At 32.0% G+C, this 17,062-nt stretch overlaps 1 protein-coding gene and 2 long non-coding RNA genes across 10 annotated transcripts; 2 read left to right on the top strand and 1 right to left on the bottom strand.

The window, feature by feature from the left end:
• Window positions 1-517: 517 nt before the first annotated feature.
• LOC145593575 (uncharacterized) lies at window positions 518-6,401 on the top strand. 8 transcript variants are annotated; one of them, XR_014102768.1, is made up of 9 exons: window positions 543-892; window positions 1,017-1,070; window positions 1,183-1,219; window positions 1,424-1,454; window positions 2,253-2,311; window positions 2,987-3,033; window positions 4,157-4,191; window positions 4,691-4,876; window positions 6,111-6,401. It is a non-coding gene; the product is annotated as an uncharacterized LOC145593575 (long non-coding RNA). The 8 variants fall into 8 exon arrangements; XR_014102767.1 differs by lacking the exons at window positions 1,424-1,454; window positions 2,987-3,033 and adding an exon at window positions 518-536 and having other exon boundaries at window positions 821-892; XR_014102766.1 differs by lacking the exons at window positions 1,424-1,454; window positions 2,987-3,033 and having other exon boundaries at window positions 543-698; window positions 821-892.
• A 4,036-nt stretch (window positions 6,402-10,437) lies between these two features.
• LOC145594251 (putative F-box protein At1g65740) lies at window positions 10,438-11,685 on the bottom strand. Its single transcript, XM_081650587.1, has one exon. The coding sequence runs from the start codon at window positions 11,683-11,685 to the stop codon at window positions 10,438-10,440; it is 1,248 nt and encodes a 415-aa protein (XP_081506713.1).
• A 3,001-nt stretch (window positions 11,686-14,686) lies between these two features.
• LOC145595633 (uncharacterized) lies at window positions 14,687-16,673 on the top strand. Its single transcript, XR_014102982.1, has 3 exons — window positions 14,687-14,821; window positions 15,699-16,182; window positions 16,284-16,673. It is a non-coding gene; the product is annotated as an uncharacterized LOC145595633 (long non-coding RNA).
• The last annotated feature ends 389 nt before the right edge of the window (window positions 16,674-17,062 follow it).

The following is a 17,062-nucleotide window of genomic DNA, read 5'->3' as shown; positions in this document are numbered from 1 at the left end:
ATTTCCTATTATTGTGATATATTCACTACTATAGAATAGTTCCTAATATCTACATGTGTAAAATATTTTGTTTCAAATATATTCAAATGACAGATTTGATATACTACGTATATAGTTTAACTAAAATTATAGAGAAATATTTTATAATAGGTATGAGATTTTTTTTACCCAAAAAAAAAAAAAAGGCTTTTTGAGGGAAAATGACATAATCAAGAAATGACACGTGTCATTTCTGGTAGGGCTGTAGTTTGGTCTGGACCGTATACAAAAAAAAAACATGAAAAATCATTAGAAGACTATACGGTAGTATACTACTACTATCCATAACCCTTTATAAAAGCCAAATTGGAGTGGAGAATTTTTGCTTTTAGGATTTCCCTTATGAACAGTGCTCGGACGATAATGCTCCTGCCATAATATTTTTTTGTTCTTACTGACTGCTTCCCTTCCCTTTTTGCCCTCATGATTTCTCATGCCTTTTTTCTTTACTTTCCCCATTTCCTGGCTTCCTGCTCCACCATTCATTTGAGGCGATGGTGCTTTCTCTCTCCTTTGTTCACATCCTCTCTACTCATCTCTTCTACTTTGGATTCACTCTCTCTCTCTCCTCCTCACCTCAATCTCCTCTTCTTGTTCTTCTCTCTCTACCCATTAATCTTAATATCTCTCTTAATTGTGCTCGGCCATCCATCTATTAAGTTATTTTTATTTTACATGTTTACATTCGTTAAGTCGTTTTGGTTGATTTTATTGGCTATTTTCCCCCAATTTTTAGAAATATTTGAAAACCCTAATTCTTCTATTTTCGTTTGATTGACAGAATTTGTAGCGGTTGAGTTTATAAATCTGATCATCAAGTCGAAGAGTTCTTTCAAGCTTCAACATTTTCTTGGTAATCCATACACGTCTTTTACCGTTAATTTTATCAGTTTATAGTAGATTGTTCTTTATCCTTTGATTTTCAGTATCGTATGTTTGATTTTTCTTTTCTGAGTTTTTTCCCGATTAAATCGTAGGCTCCAGAAAAGGATAATGAGGGTATGTTGGGTCGAAAAGCAGAAGAATTAAAGGTCACTTTTAAAATTATTCATCTCCCATATTTTCAATTTAATAACATGTAGATTTTAATTTGAGATTATTATAAAGGAATTTACTTTTCTCTTTTTTTGGTAAAAATTGCAGAGGTGGAGACATGGAGTAAAGGAAGCAAAAGGAGAAGGTGAACAACTAAATTGATTATGGATTTTTTTTTTTTTTTTAAGAAAAAAATAGCTAAATGGATCATAATTTTAGATATTTACCTAATCTTGTATATTCATAATAAAGCATAATAAGTGGGAAGCATTATCTTGGGATTGGATCAGCTTTACATGTTGAAGCTTAATTATACTCTTTTCTTTTTTTTTTTTTTTTTTTTTGGCAGATTTTAGAAGCTAATACTCCTGAATTTCTTGGTATGAAACGGAAAACTGAAGAAATAGGGGTTTTCATCTTCAATCTCATTTTTTTGCTTTAAATCTTTGTTTTCGTGATCTGAATTATGAAATGGTAAAGGGTCAGGAAACGATTACTAAAGAACTGAGTGGTGAGTGATCCCATGATTCTCATCAATTAATTGCTCTGACTTATTGGTTAAGTTGAACTAAACGGGCATTTAAGAGCTTACAGCTTGTGTTTAATTCCATTTATAACAATATAAAATGGTTTACTTTCTAGATAGGTGCCTTTTAATTCCATTTATAACAATATAAAATTAAAATTGTATCTCTGATTAGGCCTTTTAATTAATTTTCGCTTTTAAATTTGTTGTTTCTTAGTCTTTATTTAAAATGGTTCTGCATTTTCGACTTCAAATTAAGGGTCTTATTTAGTTTGATCTTGTGAAATTAAATTATGATTTAATTGTTGGAAAATAGAAGTACTTTTGTTTAGAGATTGGGGCATGGGTCGATGTTTGGTAAATCAGCCTACCAATGACCTGAAGATAAAGACATTGTATTTAATTGGTTGTTAGGTTTAGTTGTCAATTTTGCAACTTTAGGGATATCATTTTGCTGCTACTGCTGTTTTTGTTATAATTTAAGCTTGTAAAAGGTATACGAACACAGTAGGGATTGTTTTAAGTGATTGGTAATCTGGAGATGAGTTTTAATATTATTTTTAAAATTTATTTCAGTTGTATAGTTTCTCATTATCTCAAAATGTCAGAAGTATGAGTCTAATTCAACCTTTTCTCGCAATGGTGATTTCAGGGCAAACAATAGTAAGGTGTTTGGAAGGGTGCTATAAAGGAATTTCAAGAAGGTTACAGGTATAACCCTTGATCTCTATTCTCTTTCAGGAAGATGGCTTAAGTGGAGGTTGAGAGTAAGGTGTTGTTATACATAATTTTCTTTATGTAGATCTTGATTATTTATTTGTTGATTATTTCTATGTTGCATTTTGATTAGTATAATAATATATAAATTTTATATTGAAATTTGTAATAATGTGTTTTATATTGAAATTTCTATGTGTTTTATATTAAAAATGTGGAAGATTGGTTTACTGTTTTCCTCTTTTGGGTGGTCTTGCAGCTTTGGTGAAGTGTCTTTTTAAGTGGTGCTCTTTCTCTTTGACTTTAAAGATTTCATTTTGCTTGGATTGTTAGATGTATGGTTTTCATAGGGTTATTATTGTGTTTAGTTTGTATAAAGTCTGCCATTGTCTAAAATTTGATTGTAGTAGATTGAATTACTGTCACTAATGCAGTATTGGTGCTCTATTTCTTCGTCTTTAGAGATTTCATTCTCATTATGCTTGAATTATATTGCTAGATGTATAGTTTTCATTAGGGCGTAATTGTATAGTAATGGGCCTGTGATGTAATTATCAGGAAAAAAGTGTTTCTAAGGTTAGTGTTAGTTTCAGTTTAGCGGTAGTCATAACAACTTCCTTTCAATTCAAAAACTATGTTTAGCTCATAATGGTTGTTGTATATGTGTAGGCTGTCAAAATGTGAATGAGATTATTGGCCCTGCTTTGTTTGGCAAGGTATGCATAATGACGAGAATCTTTGGTGTTCAGTCTTCACTTTTTTTCTATTAAACTCAGAAAAAAAGTTTTCGGATGAAATTTTGGATTGATTGTCTTGCAAAACATGATTATATATTCAACTGCATTTCGTTTGAGATTCTTTTATGTTGATATTAAGTTCAATCAGTTAGTCCTTTGTTCATAATGGGGATTGGGATTAATTTTTGTGGTGTAAGCATGTTAATTGTGATGGGTTTAGCTAATAAAGTTGGGATTTTTGTTATATATATGATTTTCTTTGTGTATGATGTTCGGTTATTGCGGTTCAACTCAATATTGGGAGTAAAATTATAATATTTGGGATTTGCTAATTGAAGTGGGTGAAATTAGATGTGCTATACTATTCTATTGGTTTTGTATACTTATGTTACATGCATGGAGCTTATAAAGAAATTTTCCTCGAGGTTGTATGTGGGAATTAGAGTTGGATAGGGTTTTGAATTTCTGGATTTTTTGTTAATCAAATTTTAGTTCAGAAGATATGAATTTCAGATTTGCCAAGAACAATAATTCATGGTTTTTACTCATGAGGCTTTGATGCTACAGGTTGTAAAGTTTGGTTCTTTATGAATTTTGTGAATCGTGAAGTAGTTAAGAACTATTTTCTAACCATGTAGATGATTGGGATGTTGTAGGTTAGTAATTTTTATGGATTGTGTTCTTTATCCATAATCCTTATAAAAGCCATATAAAAGCCAAATTAGGGTGGGGAATTTTTGCTTTTAGCATTTTCCTTATGAACAGTGCTAGGTCGGATTTGCCCCTTCCTTAATTTTTTTTTGTTCTTCTTCAATGGTTCCCTTCCCTTTTTGCCCTCTTGCGCTTCAATTCCCTTATTGCTAATTTATTGTTGCATCATTATTCTTATTGTCACAGCTATTGCTATTGTTTTATATCATATGCTATGAAAATTATGGTTTTCTAATCTCTGCAAGTCGTAAATTGATCACAATGCTTAATTTATCATTATAATTGTCTTGATAGATAATGTCTACCATGCTTTTGGGTAACTTGATGTAATAAATACTGTTAAATTTTTTGGCCGTATTGTAATGGTCGTAAATTACTCTTGAACCTGCAGGTCCTAGGAGTCATCACAATTCATAAGATTGCCAGGTAGATATAGCTAACCTTCATTAGAAATAAGATGTTTAAGTGACTACATATTTTGACCACATAGTTTGCATATATATATATATATATATATATATATATATATATATATATATATATATATATATTAAACTATTTGTATCCAGTTTTGTGTCTGTACTACACTCTATATGAGACAGCTGCAGCTTCATGTTTCAGGTTGATACATGAAATCAAGCTAACCAATGCTCTGTAATTAATATATAGTTGGAAAAGTAAATAGTCAGATGTTCAACACAGCCTAAAAGTTGTTATCAACACTTTCTCGGCTCTCTCATAGCATTGAGTCTAAAATTCAGATGTTCAACATTAAACTTTTAAATATCAAATTTAATTTTTCCTGCTTATTATTTCTTATTTGGGTCTATCTTGCATAACCTTTATCTAATTTTCCTTACTTGGTTTACTTCCTGTTAATATTGGTATTTGAGCATTTGGGTTTTTTTAAATACAATTTTTGCAGAGGACTAAAGGAGATTCTAAGTGTAAGTAAGAGAAGATGTTCGGGGGAGCACCTTAGAAGAGCGATAATACTCGCTATTATGAAGTTTTAGGAGTTTCTAAGATTGCTTCCCCTGAAGATCTTAAGAAAGCTTATAAGATAGCTGCCCTTAAGAATCATCCTAATAAGGGTGGTGATCCTGAAAAGGTAACTTGTTTTGATTTGTTTTGGGAATTTGCTGTTTGTTTATTATTTTTTATTTGTTTAATTGTTATGGGATTGGGAAATTTCTAATTTATGTTTGTTAATTGTTCTGGGTTAGGAGAAAGTTTGATTTATATGTGTTGATTTTTCTTTTTTTTTTTTTTTTTTTTTTTTATTTTGATTTTTAGATTTTGATATTTTTAAGTGATTCTTTGATTGTTTTAATTGGGTATGTAGATTTATATTGTTGATCTAATCTGCCTGCTGAATTTGGTATTTGGTACGTTCCCAAATTGGAAAATTAAGTTAGTTGGAATCGTGATTGTGTGTTTAAGCTAGATTCGGACTCAATTCAGTGGAAGTGGCTTAATTTGAATAAGCTTTGGAGTTTATGTTATGAATTTCGCAGATTTTAGGGTTGTTTTAGATGTATTGAATTGATGTATGTTCAATGTAAATCTAACTTCAGCATAGAGAGAAATAGAGTAACTTGGTACACATAATTTGGCAAATATTAAGGTTGTTTTAGCTGTATTAGATTGATTTATGGACAGCGTAAATCTAAATTCAGCATTGTGATAAAACTAATATCATCGTACACATTATTTATACTACTAATCATCAAGACTATACGAACGGTTTTCCCGTGTCAATGTTGAATTTTTGGAGAAGAGCACAGGGCACTAAGTCAGGTGCAGGGAGTGAATAGGTATCGAAGCAGCCGAAACCCCACTTCTTGCATTGAGGATCAACCATGGATGTGATCACTATAATTATTTTCTTTTGCACATCACACTACACTACCGCCACCACAAGTCACTCCATTACATTCACCCCAATGGCCCAATGCAGTAGACCCTAGACACTATCTTCTGATAATTGTGCCTGGTCCATTGGAAAAAGGGAGACAAAATGAAAATTTGGTGTTGGGATGGAAATTGTAAGAGATTTCTAGGTTACTTTTGTATAGTCGCTAAATACTCTTTAGTTTTTTGCCTTGTTAGTGATAATTTTTTATTCTTTAATTGGAACTTTGTGATTTTAGTAATGGGTTTGTCGAGATTGTTGATATGGGTTTGTATAGTCGCTAAATTTTGGTAGATTTATTGCATTAGTTAAAGTTTGGTATCTTGTGTCTGTGACTCTGGTTATGATTCGCTTTAAAGATGCATTTTCCTAAATTGGGTGGTGATATTGAGTTTAATTCAATAAATGTTACTCGTATTATGTTGTACAGTACCTACTATACAACATTGGAGACATGTGCTGGAGTGGAGGTGACAACATCCGTTGGTTTTGGATAGTGTACATCAAAAAGCGGTGATTTTGCATAATGGGGTATGAAGGAAGCTCATCAATGATGTGATCTGCAATAATTTTGTTTCTCTATTGCCAATTAATTGATTTGCAGGTTGATTGATTGGTTGATTACTCTCTTGTCAACTAATTAATATTTTTTTCAATGTAACTTTGTTTTGTATTTTTTCCCTTGAGATTTTCATTTTTATTGAATTTTTTTGATATGTGATTAGATGGAATGTATATATGATTGTATTCCATAGAATAGCTACAGCTTAGACTAATGTTCTATAGGAAAATGTCCATGGAAAAACATTTTGCCTAATTTCAAAGAGTTGCGTTTTCTTTAATGTAATCAATTCACTAAAACTTGTTATATACATGTATTAACTATAGTAGGCAGGCAAATGAGTTTCATTTTTTAGCGTAAGTAAGAAGATGTTCGCAATTAGCTTAGTTTTAAAAGTATTAACAATCATTGCCATTAAATGCTTTAAAGTGTAATCTACTTATAATTTTGCAAAGTGCAAGTGTAATAATTGTTTTTTTTTTTTTTCTAAGGAAGAGAATACTTTTTCTTTTAAAATTATTGTGGTTTTTAAATAAAAGGATAGCTTATTATTCAAAAGTCATTACAGAGTATTTTTTATTAATTTTTCCTTTTATGAGAAGATAACATATTATCCAAAGCTTATGAGTTTTGAATACGAAAGAACCTATTAACCACCAATGCAAATTTATTTAGAGGTGACACAATTTTGTATGACATTTATGGGTGAGTAAACTATTACACTCTCTATTTTGTATTAATCGTAACTATTAATTGTAACATTATGTGTTGCACAAAATTAAAGAAAAAAAATAGGGTGGGGAACAAAAATTAAATTTTATAACATCAATTTTTAGGTGCAGCAGGCCACACCATGAGGCAGGGGCTACCTTAGCTAATTTGTTAAGGTTGTCCGAGTTATTCAGTCATGGGTTACTCAAGGGTTACTTGAGGGGTTCACTCGATCAAGGGTTACTTAAGGGGTTACTCTATCAGGTGTTACTTGAGGGGTTTGAAGGGGTTATTCGAGGGGTTCACTCGATCAAGGGTTACTTGAGGGGGTACTCGGATATGGGTTACTCGAGTTTCTCGGTCAAGGGTTAAAGGGGTTACTAGAGGGGGAGAGGTTACTTTGTTAGGGGTTACTCGGTCAAGGATTACTTGAGGGGTTACTCAATAAGGATTAACTTAATTAAGTAACCCATAACCAAGTAACTTGAGTAACCCCAGCAACTCGAGTAACCCCTGACCGAAAAACTCGAGTAATCCCATACCGAGAAACTCGAGTAATACTTGTTGCACGATACAACATGCTACAAACAAAAATTTGTGATTTTATAATATAAAATATATTTAGCGGGATATATCAATTTGTTCGTAGGAGAGAGAAATAATAACAAAAAAGTGTAAATGGAGTTGGTTAGAGAGAAATAATAAAATAGTCGTGGACTCTTACCAAAGAAAGTAGTGTTGTAATTAGTATGAAACGGACTGTGGCAGGGGTTACGTACCTGAGTTGTTTTGTTAAGGGTTACCCGAATTATTCAGTTAGGGGTTACTCGATCAAAGGTTACTTGAAGGGTTGGGACAAGGGTTACTCGTGGGTTTCACTCGGTCAAGGGTTACTAGAGGGGTTACTTACTTGAGGGGTTCAGATAGGAGTTACTTGAGGGTTCACTTGGTCAAGGGTTACTTGAGGGGTTACTCGAGTTACGTAGTCAAGGGTTAGTCGGTCATGGATTACTTGAGCTACTCGGTCAAGGGTTACTTGAGTTACTCTGTCAGGGGTTATTTAAGGAGTTTGATCAGGGATTACTTCAGAGTTCAGTCAGGAGTTACTTGAGAGGTTACTCAATCAAGGGTTACTTGAGGGGGAGGGGTTACTCGGTTATGGGTTACTCCAGCGGGAGGGTCATGGATTATTCGAGGGGTTATTCAGTCAGGGGTTACTCAATCAGGGATTACTTGAGGGGGAGAGGTTGCTCGATTATGGGTTACTTGAGGGGTTCAGTCATGGATTACTCGAGGGGTTATCCAATCGTCAGGGGTTACTTGAGGGGTTACTCGATAAGAATTAACTCAAGTAACCTCTGACCAAGTAACTTGAGTAACCCTAGCAACTCGACTAACCCCGGCAACTCGAGTAATCCCATACCGAGAAACTCGAGTAACCCTTGCTGCACACAATAGGCTGTATACAAAACTTTGTGATTTTATAATATAAAGTATAGTTAGTGGGATATATTTGTTCGTAGGAGAGAGTAATAATAATAAAAAAGTGTATATGGAGTTGGTCAGAGAAAAATAATAAAATAGTCGTAGACTCTTACCAAAGAAAGTAGTGTTGTAATTAATATGAAACGTACTGTGGCAGGGGTTACCTGAATTATTTTGGTAGGGGTTACCCGAGTTATTCATTCAGGGGTTACTCGAATTACTAGGTCAGGGTTACTCGAGAGGTTATAACAAGGGTTACTTGATGGGTTCACTCGGTCAAGGGTTACTTGATGGGTTCACTCGGTCAAGGGTTACTTGATGGGTTACTCAGTCAAGGGTTACTCGAGGGGTTACTCAGTCATGGGTTACTCGATCTACTAGGTTAGTGGTTACTCAAGTTACTCTGTCAGGGGTTTTTTAAGGAGTTCGGTCAGGGGTTACTAGAGGGGGAGGGGTTATTATTTTGTTAATCTAAATTAGGAAGCGATTAATAAACAGTATACCTAAATACTAGAGGAGGAGGAAATTATTTTTTAAGGAGTTGTTGGGCTATTCATGGGCTTACTCTTATTAAACAAATACATAGGTAAAACAATTTCATGAGGCAGTAAATATGATAAATAAAATCTTTTATCTTAGATACCTATCATTTATGTATGATATCAGTAAGTAATAACACTAATAAATTTCAATACAACTTAATTATACTTTACACAATAATGCAATAATTTATAATGTATACAGGCATAGATCATGTACAACTTTACAACAACTAAGCTAATTAACTTACTTATATGTCTTGCTAATATTTTTCTTAATAAGATTTGCAAATCGGTGCGCGCGCAATGCGCGCGGCGCACTCGCACTAGTACTCTATAAATATCAATACTTAAAATTCAATAGGTCATATAACTCATATTGCTCTTATTGTGTTAGCACTTAGCACTTGATTAGTTGGTTGTTATTTTTGTTAAAACTTTGTAGTAAAATTTAATCCCTTTGGGCTAATTATTTAAACTTTATTATAAATTTATTAATATTTGACAATTTTTTAGGAAAAAATGTCGTCTCATCATAAACCGCAAACCAAACCGCATTATTACTGTTTGGTTTGGTTTGGTTTCAATACTAATATGGTATGGTTTGGTTTGGTTTGGAAAATTGACCAAACCGTATTTTGCGGTTTGGTTTGGTCTAGACTCAAACCGCACCAAACCAGACCATGTTCACCCCTAATTTCTGGTGTCTGTTTTAGTATTATGTTATTGATTGATATATATGAGTAGCTTGAGATTTTGTTTTTTTTAAGGGAAGATTAATATCAACCGTAGTATATATGTTAGGACATTTATAATAAGATTTATTTGGTGATTATTTAAATATATTGTATCTTTTTAATATATTTTTTTCAGATTACCGTAAGATTATATTTATTATTGATTATTATTTATATATATATATGCAAAATATCTCCTTTTTGGAATTATTTTTTTTTTAAATTTTAAAAAATAAAAATATACTAAGGACACACCAGGAGATGACACGTGTCATTACTGGTGTGTCTTTTAGTATATAGTTATTGATTGATTGATATAAGTTAAAATTTTGGAACAAGTTTTTTAAAATTTATGATATCAAACTTAACTAATTTATGGTTTAGAACATGTGAATACTAAATTAGAACATTTGATTTAATTTAGAACATCATATTTAAATTTAGAACATAAGAGTTAAAATTTAGAACATAAAAAGTGTTATCACATAAGAAAAATTCTCAGACAAATTCTCACGAGGGAATCCCCCAATATATATATATATATATATATATATATATATAATTTAAAAAAAGAAAAAAAAAAAAAAAAAACCAAACAGTATATTTAAGTTTAACCATTATTTAAAAAATAAAAAATACAAATTACAAACTATAGCAGGGCACTTCACTTGATATTACGCCTCCATAACAGAGATGATACAAGTACTTTACCTGCAACCTACCCTAAAACTTGGGCATAAACCACAAAGGTCTAAAAGTAGTACAAATCTTATCATTGCCTTCACTAAACCGTTTGAATTCTCTAGATGTCATATCAAACATACCAATGTCTTGCCAGCGTGGTTTTAGATCTTCCCAAAAATATTTAATATCATCGGTAAAGTAAATAGCATTATGTTGACAATTAGGGGACTTTGATTTATGAACACTCATAGCAGAGTTATTACCAACAAATACCATATAATCACCCAAATTTTCAACAATAGAACACTTGTCGTTGCCACTACGATCAAGTTTATACACCTTAAAATCGCACGTATAAAAGTGTTTCCGAACAGCTTCATCCTTAGCTCTGTATCGTTGTACTAGTAATAAATCACCGGCTAACTCGACCATATAGCATTCTTCACTACAACCCAACTGTTTATCGATAAAATTAGGGAAAACAATGGAATGATAAGGCTTGGCATAAACTGGTGAAGAAGGGCTAAAGTCAACCATTGCATTAGTTTCACAACATGTAATCAATCCATTAAGATGCAAAATCAACACTATTCCATTCCAATGCACCACATCAATAACATGAGAAGGGACTTTTTCACCGCTTGTTATAACCTTTGTCCATCTCCATGTTCTATCTCCAGGGCGAGATAACGCTAATGAATTATTTTTAGATGTTAACGGGGTTTTAGATGACTGTAAACTGTGATAGTATATTACCATTACAACAAAGTCGTCATCGATTTTTAATACAATCGCCTTGAGTACCTTAAATTCAATGGGTTTCCAAACATCCATTAATCCTCTCTTCATAATTTCATACCTCATAGAAGAATTCCGTAATACTGGCAAAGATGCAAGGCATGGTAGGGTTAGTTGAGCTTTAGTGATGGGATTAAATAACGAAACTTGGTTGTCGTCAAAGCCTATCATCACAATCCATCCATACTCAGCACCAAAGCATCGCCTCCTATACGCTTGTGGGATATTCAATTCTAAACCCTTCACTTTGTTGATTTCAAAGATTTTACTACGACGCGAACAAACCTCGAGTTTGTGATCGTGCTTGGGGTTGGGATCGGCTTGCAATAACCAAGGTGTGGCTGAATTATTCCACTCTCGCTTAAACACGGTGAATACATCATTCCATGAACGACATACCACGGAGAAATAAATTAACTCATTAATGGAATCTAATTTTAGTGCAATTGCAATGAGAAGATCAGAGGGCAACGTAGACCAATCAACCATAATCATACTGCTGGAGTAGTTCTCTAAACACGCCTTTAGATTTATTTGCCGATTTGAAAATTGTAAGTCTTCAATGTTAGCTACTCCCTAGTATTTATAAAAGCCATATGTTTGGAATTTAGAAAGTGAGTGTAACCCTAATTGACTTTGTATATTTGGTAAATATTTATTTTACAAACTAAGGTTAGAAACCTAATTAAGTAAACTAAATATTTTACAAAAATATTTACCAAATATACAAAGTCTATCACCTAAGAAATTCCAAGTATATCTTTTTTGTTAGAACTTATTACGGACTACTATTTTTTTTCTTTTTTTTTTTTTTGGAAAGAATTGCAACTTAATATTCTGTGTACTAGGGACTAATCTTTTGAGGCAATTTGTGAGCTTAAGTTATATGGGATATAAATCATATAATCAATATGGAAAATTTTGTTTGTGTGATATCTTTCATATTTATTTATGGTTATTTATGTTAAGATATAATAATATTTTATTAATTTTATATCTCTAACTAATTATACGGTTTCCTCTATGTTTTCTCCTTGGGAAGGTTTTTTGGTTCCCTCTAGGTTTTTCCCTTGGGAGGGTTTTTCTAGCCTCCATTGCTAGATTTTTTTTCTTTTTTTGAAGCTTTTCCTTCAATCTTCTCTTTCTCTTCCATCTCGTTTTTCTTCTGATCTCAATTGTAAATTTTTGTAGGGGCTTCCATCAGTATTTTTACCGATGGTAAGCCCCAAAAAAAACTTTTTAATTGCTTTCAATAAAAGATCACATCTTTATGATGGAGTTTGATCTACTATTAGGTTTAATTTATTTGTTTGTTTGTCTGTCAAAGTTTGAAGATTTAGGGTTTCACAATCTCCAAAAGAGTCTAGAAAGCCATATGAGTTTTTTCACCCAAACAACTAGACCTGGTTATTGGGCGGGTCGGGTAAGGGTCGGTGCGGATCGAGTCGGTTGCGGGTCAGGGTCAAAGAAAAAAAGGGTCACATTTTATAGGGTCAATATAGGGTCGGGCCAATGCGGGTCGCGAGTCGATAATGGGCGGGCCTACAAAATATCAATTAAAATAAATATTGGACAAAGCCATTATTAAATACATATGAATACAAATTAATCTATATAATTATTTTTACATTATGTATTTTTTTTATCAACTAAATTGGAAAAATATGTTGGCCCTATAATGACCCTACCCAATAAGGGTCCTGTCCATTAATAGCCCTGTCCGTTAAAAGCCCTATAAGCTTGGCCCTGACCCTGTTATCATTAGGCTACCCTGTCCAATAACCACCTCTACAAACAACTATTCATATGTGGATCTCAAGCCGAATTAGTGCTAACTCACAGATTGTATTGCTTCTAATGAAGATTTTTATAAAGACGATCGTTGATCAAATCTGTGATGTAACTAGTTCTAAGGTAAATTGTATTTGTATTGGAATTTTAGATTTCCTCAAAATTGTTTGTAAGTGCCGTTTTGCAATCTTTCATTAATGAAATCCTTTCTCTTCTTGTCAAAAAAATATGTCTCTAACTAAATTAGGGTCTGTGCTAATTTGGCTTGGTGTTTAATGTTTATTGGTTTGATATATTAACTAGATTAAGTTTTTAGAATTAAATCTACCAAAAAATAATACTCATATTATTAATGAAATATAAAAAGAACCTTGAATCGATCTTAATTTATAAAGAATGAAAATTTTAGATTAGTACTTGTAATATAATATACTCATATATAGATATACCTTTCTTTTTATTAATAGGCTTGCACCGGTATGAAAATTTATGTGATTTGATTTTAATTTATGATGACTAGAGTGTACCCGTGCAAAATGCACGGGATATATTAAAAAAAAATCTAATAACAAAATTATATGTAAAACAGAAAAGTTGATTTTTATATCGTACGCCGTATGTAATATAGATAGTTTTCTGGGTAATTGTGTGTTTTTCGGTAAATAATAGTAGAAGTATTCGGGGGTTTATTTTTTTTAGAGAAATGGAAGTTATTTGAATGCCAAAAAAAAAAAAAAAGGAGAGTGCATGAGAATTAATACCCGTGCAGTAGAAAATATGATAAAGTGAAATGTTGGTAGTTAGTCCCTTGAAAAAAATACCACAAAAATAAAATAAATAAAATAGTAGGATGGTAGTTATTGGTTTTGTTTAAAAAAAAAAATAAAAAAAAATCAAATGCATAGAATTTAAGTATTGGGGATTTGGAGGTTTGTGGTGAAGTGCTGCCAAAAAAAACTCTACAATTATGTATTAGATTAGAAAATACATTTTCTTACAAAAAAAAATACCAAGTAGTAAGGTTATTACAAAAATAATTAAATAAATTTAAGAGTAGTATTCATGGAGAAATTATATTAATTCTTTATTATATGATTAGTTACGATATGAATGTATTAGTAATTTTTTTGGTTGGGAACGATTGGAAATTTTTGCACAAATTAACTTTGGACACTGAATAAAAAATTAATTACTTTTAAAGAAAAAATTATAGGATATTAAAACAAATTTAAAAAAAAACAAAATTAATCAACTAAAAAAAAGTGGAAAGCATTTTTAGGTAGGAAAATTTTTAATGAGGTGATGACATGTGTCATGTTTTATTCACCTTTAATATATAGTTAGCATAGTGTCCGTGTATCGCACGGTTTATAAATCAATTATTAATTATAAATCCTATAGAAAAAAAAACAATGATTTTTAATAAGTAATAAAGGGCTCATTTACTAATGCCCGATACAAAAATAAGGGAATGTAATTTAAAAAGTATATATATATATATATATATATATATATATATATATATATATATATATATATATATATATATATATATATACTACCTCCGTTAATTGTTATCTGCAACTTTATATCTCTCAAATAATAGGAACTAGAAACTAATCTAGACCGTCAGATCTAACACAAAAAGCGCATGATCTAACGGCCCAGATTCATCAAGCAACATTCTCAATCCAACTTCTCTTCGCTGGTCAATCTCTCTCCTCCATTGAAGCAAGTGCACTGAGTAATTCTCTATTGATGCGGCTTCCAAGCTTTCTCTTCTCGATCGTCGCGGGTTTCGAGCTTTCTCTACTCCATTGAAGCAACTTCTGAGGTAAGAAGTTTTATTTCTCTTTGTTTTGTAATCATTGAATTTCGATTTCATTATTTAGGGTTTATCGTTAATTCTTTAATTGAACTCTTTGAATTTCTTCATACATTCAATTTCGATATCAAATTTACATTTAGTATTACTAGTTCGTCAATTAGAGAATGATTTTAGAGATTGATTTTGTTGCTAGATTTTACCTAATCAACTAGATATGATTACATTGGCATCCAAATTTATGTGAATTTTGGTGAGTTTTCGAATAAATTTATGTGAATTAAGTGAACTCTTGCTCTAAATTTATATTGATTGAATTTATATGAATTTTGGGATGTTTTAGCTTACATTTTTGTAATTTTTGGAGTTTCGATTTCACTTTTTAATTATTCTGTACAGAAGCTGAACCTAAGCATACTGTCCTAAAATTAAACTATTAACGTTTCCTGTTTTATTTTTATCAATTTTAAAAGTTGATAGAAACCAAGCTAAAGTAGACCAATTACATTTAAAAGTGAATAAAAAAAACTAACCTATAATTTGTATAGCATATGAGCAATCAGAGAAATGTAGATTGTTATTGTTTTTGTTTCCTGTTTGTTCAACAAAAAGCCCCAATGAATCCAAATATATCATCAATTTCAAATGTAGATAGAAATTAAGTAAAAGTAAACCAATTATACCTTTGGCAGAACTTGATGCTACTTAGTAATATATTGCTCGTCTTTCCTCAAAAAAAATTAAAAAAAAAAAAAAAAAATTGCTGTTTTTAAGCTGTATTTTATATCAAGTATATCGTTGTTTTTTTAAAAAATATACTTGTATATACTTGATATGAGATGACTTACCCAAATGATTAATCTCTACACTCTTTGTATTTATACAGGCTAGTCTGCAATTCCTGTAGAATTTACAGGGCATTGATATGAGATGACTTGCCCAAATGATTAATCTCTCTCGGTGCTAATATTTGACCACGAAATGATGATCAAAGATAGAGAATTTTCTGAAAGGTTGGAAAGGATCCTTGACAATGATAGCAAACCTCGTTTTGTGAAGTTGCTTCAAAATCATCCTGCTGAGATAACCAAATTTTTGGTAGAAAAGTGTGCTGAATTTGGGGCCAGAAAGTGTTGCTTGCTTTGCTCAATGGGGAACTATGTGAATTCGATGCTCTTCCTGCACTTGATGCTCACTCACCTAACAATGTTACAACGGTTGCCTATGTTGCTCATTGCTGTCCTGAATCCTGATGCTCAAATTATTGATCTAATGCTCATGCGTTGCAACGCTATTCCTCTTGTTAATGTCAGTTACACCATTGCTTCAGTACATGTCCTTCCTATCCATTTTGTCCTTCTTCGTTTGAGGTACTTTGTCCTTTACTCGAGTATTCTTCATTATTTCTATTTGTTTAGTATTTGACATTGTGTTATTCACTTGTGCTCTTGGTGTCCATAAATGATTGTAGTTATGTGGAGCATATATATCCATGGACTCGAGGCGACTCCCTCGTCAAACTTGTTTATCTATTGTGCCTTTGGAAAATGGTTGGTTATTTCTTACTCTTCACGCCTTGTAATGTTCCTCTTGAGCAATGTTGTAAGCAAAGTGTTGATTGACCAACTTGTGTGTAAAGATCCTGACCATTGTCTAAAGAGTGCTCATTTAGTCATTTATATGTAAATTCGAGTTGTTCCTCTTGTTTATTGTTACAATTTTAGTTCATTAAGCATTTGAGTTGACTTACTCTTATGAACCTTGCAAGATTGATCAGTTCCTTATCGTAATGAACGATGAGTCAAACTTGAATTTTGAGCAACTTGTGATTTGTCCTTTGTCCATTTGTTTATACCTATATATTGGGGCTAGGTTTATATATATGAATTTTGGGATGTTTTGGAGCCATAGGGGTAGTGTTACTGATGATACGGACAAGGCCTTTAAGGCGGCTTGGGATGCTGCTTGTAGTAGTACTGATAATTCTGAGTCTACTGCATTACATGCTCCTACTGGCCATACCTTCATGATTCAGTCTACCATCTTCTCCGGCCCTTGTCAAACTCAGATTATTTTTCAGGTACAAAAAACTTTCTTTTCAACTTTAACAAAAATATAGTCTGTTAGCATCATTCCCCTTTTCCTAATGTGGACTTATTTAATTTGCTTAATATGTAGTATGTATTTATGCATGAAAGAAGCCAAAATGTTGTACAATTCAGAGATTTCAGATGAAGCTATTAGATATTG

Source organism: Chenopodium album, chromosome 19 (genome assembly GCF_948465745.1).
Source record: "Chenopodium album chromosome 19, dcCheAlbu1.1, whole genome shotgun sequence".
NCBI lineage: Eukaryota > Viridiplantae > Streptophyta > Magnoliopsida > Caryophyllales > Amaranthaceae > Chenopodium > Chenopodium album.
This window is presented reverse-complemented; position numbering and strand designations above follow the sequence as displayed.